We start from the raw sequence: 4323 nt of genomic DNA, 5'->3' as shown, positions 1-4323 counted from the left end.
AGATTAATCTCAAGATACAGATTTTACCTAGAGGAATGGATGTATGAGACTAACACAATGATGGGCTATTTTCTTTGCTCTGTGGTTTCTTTCCTTCTTTCCTTTTTTCTTTATTTTTCTTCCCTTCTCTTTCTTTTTTCCTTCATCTCCTATCTTTTTTCTATTTCTTTCCTTCTTTTTCATTCTCCCTCTGTCCTTCTCACTTTCTTGTTTTCTCATATAAAGAAATATAAAACAAATTTGCAAATCAACTTTTATTTTTTTAGATGGCATGTGGTGGCACAGTTCTAAACTGAGATTTTTTCTTTGGATCTTAACATCCCCAAATAGATTTTCTACTCCCTTCATGTTTGTTTGTTTAAACTAGGTCTCTTGGTATTGTAGCAGCTCAGGACAACTTTCCATATACTGCCATTCAGTTCCCACAAGAGTTAAATCCCAGGCTTTCAGCTAGATGAGTTGCCAGTTACTGAGTGATGCCATTTGAAGCTCAGCCTCAGATGATGAGCCTGGAACCCTTTATTTGGCATGCCTCAGACTTTTGGAGCAATGGGAGGACTGCACACTTCTTTTTGAGTCATGGTCAGAGTCACTATTCGCTCCCCCTTTTACCAAACGCACATGGTTGGAGAAGGTAACCTTCAGCTTCTTCAAGGAAGTTCTTCAACAGCTTCAAGGAAATCTGAACAAACCATGGATGTATCTGGAAGGAGAGGATTCTTTCCATCCTCATCTCTGAATGCTGTCATGTGGGAATGACCTTAGTAAGTCGAGAACTTTTTCCTCCTTGTTTTACTCTCCAGAGAGAAAACTCCTTTTCTACGGTGATACAAACTTGCTTGAGTATTTTCATACTCCAAGTCTTTTTTTTTCACACTTGAGTATTTTCATTCTCCTTTTCCTTTCCTATTTGTTTTAACTCTTGAAGTAGTTTCTCCTCTCCTTTTTTCTGTGAAACTTTACTATGCTTCCAGCAGCACACTGTTTGCGCACCTTCCCTCTGCAGTTTTTGCAGAACACTGCTTGGGAGGCTTGCCACTCATTCTGGTCACTGCATTCACTTGTTGCACTCACTCTCAATTCTCTACCACATCTCCAGCTATGTTGTTTGTTGCCTTCAACTGTCTCAGGTGGTGGCATGGTCAGCATACAGGTGGCATCATCATTAACATTTTTGCACAGGTTTAAATGCCAGCAAACCCTGAGGCTTCCCAGGTTGTTTACAGAATGCTCATTCTTAAGACTGTGATTTCCTGTCTTAAGGAGCTGTTTTGAAACCAGGAAATGCAAGGCTTATGAGAGAACAACTATGACTGGGGTGAATGGCTCTCTTCAAATAATCATTGCAAAAGTTGCCCCAGTAAAACTTCTTTACCTTGCATTCAATGTTCTTAATTACTTGAGGGTATGGGTAAATTCTCATTATGGCATGTTAATGAACAAGGTAGGTTATATGGATGAACCAAGTCAGCTAGGTAAGCTTATTGTCAACAATTAGTTCCTACAAACATCAGTAAATCCAAAAGTGTCCTGAATGTGACTGTGTATCATCACAGGGCAGCTGGGAAGTTAACAGGGAATGGGGTATGAAATATTTGTATGAAAATCAGCTGAAGCCAATGCTACTAACTGTCTGTTATGAGATAAAAGGAGACATACAAAAGGAGAATTTACCCCATAACTCAGCAAAACAACAGTTAAAACCATTATAACAATGACAGGGAACCTAAACAGCTTCTGATGATGATGATGATGATGAAGATGAACATGATGTGATGAACAACATCTCCCTGTGATGGGTTAGATTTGTAATGTTTGCAAGATACCTACCATCGTGCTATGTGTAAACATGGTTAAATTATGCTATGCTGTGATAAATGACACCTAAAGCAGGTAAGAAATTGTTTCCTCAAAACAGTGGCATTTTGCCTTCCCTCCACCTCTGTACTTGGAGGGAATACAATGCTGAGAAACTACATATTATTTTTACTTATGTAATTAAATCCCTTTCTGGAAAACTGATGTTGGTATCATTTTTTTTTTTTAAACCAAAAAACCTATGAGACAAATTCACTTGAAATGCATATGTTTAACTTAAAATTAATGCCATTAGCTTCAATAGGAACTGAAGAGTCCTGTCTGGGAACAATCCAGGGCTCTAACAAAAACCACCAATGCCATTTGTCATGACTACATCATGAAACTGCAATGATTGTCCAAGAGCTCTTTAAGAGCATCTCTTTAGCTGTGGTGTAGCACTCACAGGCTGAGCCCCTTAGAGAAGGTGGCTCAGGATTTCTGCTAGCATGATGGACTTAGTGATCTTTAACATTGCCAAGAGTAGCTCCCAATGGGTTTTAGCTAGCATCAGTATATCAAAGCTGGTGTTCCTTTTGCAAACGCCTTCATGTATGACCAGAAATTGAGGGTCCACAAAACAGAAGGAAAAAGGGGGAGGGGAGGAGCACACAATGCTCACAGTATATTTTTATACATATTTGCAGAAGGAAGAGCTGTGCTATCCAAACTTGAGCTTTCCCCATGGATGAGTCAAACATAACGTTTCATCCCAGCGAAGGCACAGAGAACATCTCAATGCACAGAAACATTTCTACACAGGAAAGGGTCTGGGAGATATTGACCCCACTTTGGGTAATTATGATCATCTCCTTCCTGGGTTTTTGTGAAAATGGAATTGTCCTCTGGTGCCTCTGCTTCCAGATCAAAAGAAACCCATTCACTGCGTACATCACACACTTGTCCATTGCTGATATCTCCTTACTGCTTTGTACATTTATTCTGTCAATTGAGTACATCGCTGGTTTTGGATTCGCATATGGTTTTTACTATTATGTAACCACCACACTATCAATTGTCTTCCTTCTTGGCTATAATACTGGTCTCTATCTCCTGACAGCCATCAGTATTGAGAGGTGTCTGTCTATTGTTTACCCCATCTGGTACCGATGCCACCGGTCACAGCACCAATCGGCAATTGTGTGTGCAATTCTGTGGACTCTGTCTTTTTTCATGACAGTAGCCGAATATTTAACATGCAAAGATGATTCAACCAAGGAACAATTCAACGATGGCAACCATTGCCAAGCACTGCTCATCTTCACATGGATCCTGACTTTCATGATCTTCATTCCTCTAATGATTCTATCCAGCCTGATCCTGGTTATCAGGATTCACCGTAACTCCCTGAGACCTCATTCGTCAAAGCTCTACATCATCATTGTGGCCACAGTCATTGTTTTCCTCATCTTTGCCATGCCTATGAGGCTGTTGTATCTTCTGAATTACCACCACTGGTCATCTTTGCTCAGCCAGCAGAACCACGTCACCATTGTTCTCTCCACCGTTAACAGTAGCATCAACCCCCTGGTTTACTTCTTTGTAGGAAGCAGCAAGAAGAAGAGGTTCAAGGAGAGCCTCAAAGTGGTCCTTAGCAGAGCACTCACTGATGGGTTGCGGCCAAGAAGCCAGGAAGTTGGCATGAGTTTGGATATAGCCGAAACAATTTTCTAAAGCTTAGGGGGGAAACTCTAGGGGCAAATAATTGGACTAAAAACATATAATAAACCACTGCAAAACTAAAGTATTTTTCTTCCACAGAATGTAAAAAGCAGTGGTGAAATGGTATTGTTATCTTTGGTGGGTGAGCAGTGGAAAAATATGGACTAGAATAAAGATAACTTTTATTTGGGGTTTTTTTATTTTTATCTGTATTTTCTTAATTATTCAAACACATGCTACATCCTGATGTGACTATGCCAATCAAAGATACCACAGTGGAAAAGAGCTAGGCCAACAGAGAATATAAAAAAAGAACACAGAAATATTTTATAAATAGTGTGACATTTATAAAAGCACCGAACACCCATAAATGCTATTGAAGTCATCAGGGCCTGTGTGCATTCGCATTTTTAAAAGTCAAACCCACTAAACGCAGGATTCACGTTACATACTGGGATTCAGTTTCAACTGTTTCCAGCTTGTTTAAGTGCTCAAAAGAGCTGGTCCCTGGGGGAAACAGAGGAAGAAATCCACGTATGAGAGTAAGTCCCCACGCATAGCCAAGCACATAGGGCCTAACTTTGATCTAACAAGACATTTAAGTATATATTAAATGGCCTAATTCATCTGTCATTAAGGGGCTACTTCAGAGTTTGTTTTCAAAGTATATGTTGCATAATTTCCACTGACATCAACTCGTCTCTGGGTCCTTGGATAATTCAGTACTTGACACATAGGAGTATCTGGCAACACAGGGGTGGTGTCAACTCACAGAGGGCTTTTACCCTAATTATGAAGGGTGGG

At 40.0% G+C, this 4323-nt stretch overlaps 1 protein-coding gene across 1 annotated transcript; it reads left to right on the top strand.

Moving 5' to 3' along the window:
• The first annotated feature begins 574 nt into the window (after positions 1-574).
• MAS1 (MAS1 proto-oncogene, G protein-coupled receptor) lies at positions 575-3699 on the top strand. The gene is made up of 2 exons (XM_042017124.1): positions 575-764; positions 2505-3699. Exon 2 carries the CDS (start codon positions 2542-2544, stop codon positions 3529-3531), a length of 990 nt encoding a protein of 329 aa, XP_041873058.1. The 5' UTR covers positions 575-764; positions 2505-2541; the 3' UTR covers positions 3532-3699.
• Positions 3700-4323: the final 624 nt, after the last annotated feature.

Source organism: Corvus kubaryi, unplaced genomic scaffold, assembly GCF_017639235.1.
Source record: "Corvus kubaryi isolate FWS band 111438036 unplaced genomic scaffold, C.kubaryi_AGA036_p1.0 split3-73, whole genome shotgun sequence".
NCBI lineage: Eukaryota > Metazoa > Chordata > Aves > Passeriformes > Corvidae > Corvus > Corvus kubaryi.
The sequence above is the reverse complement of the archived record's forward strand: the minus strand, read 5'-3'. Positions and strand labels throughout refer to the sequence as shown.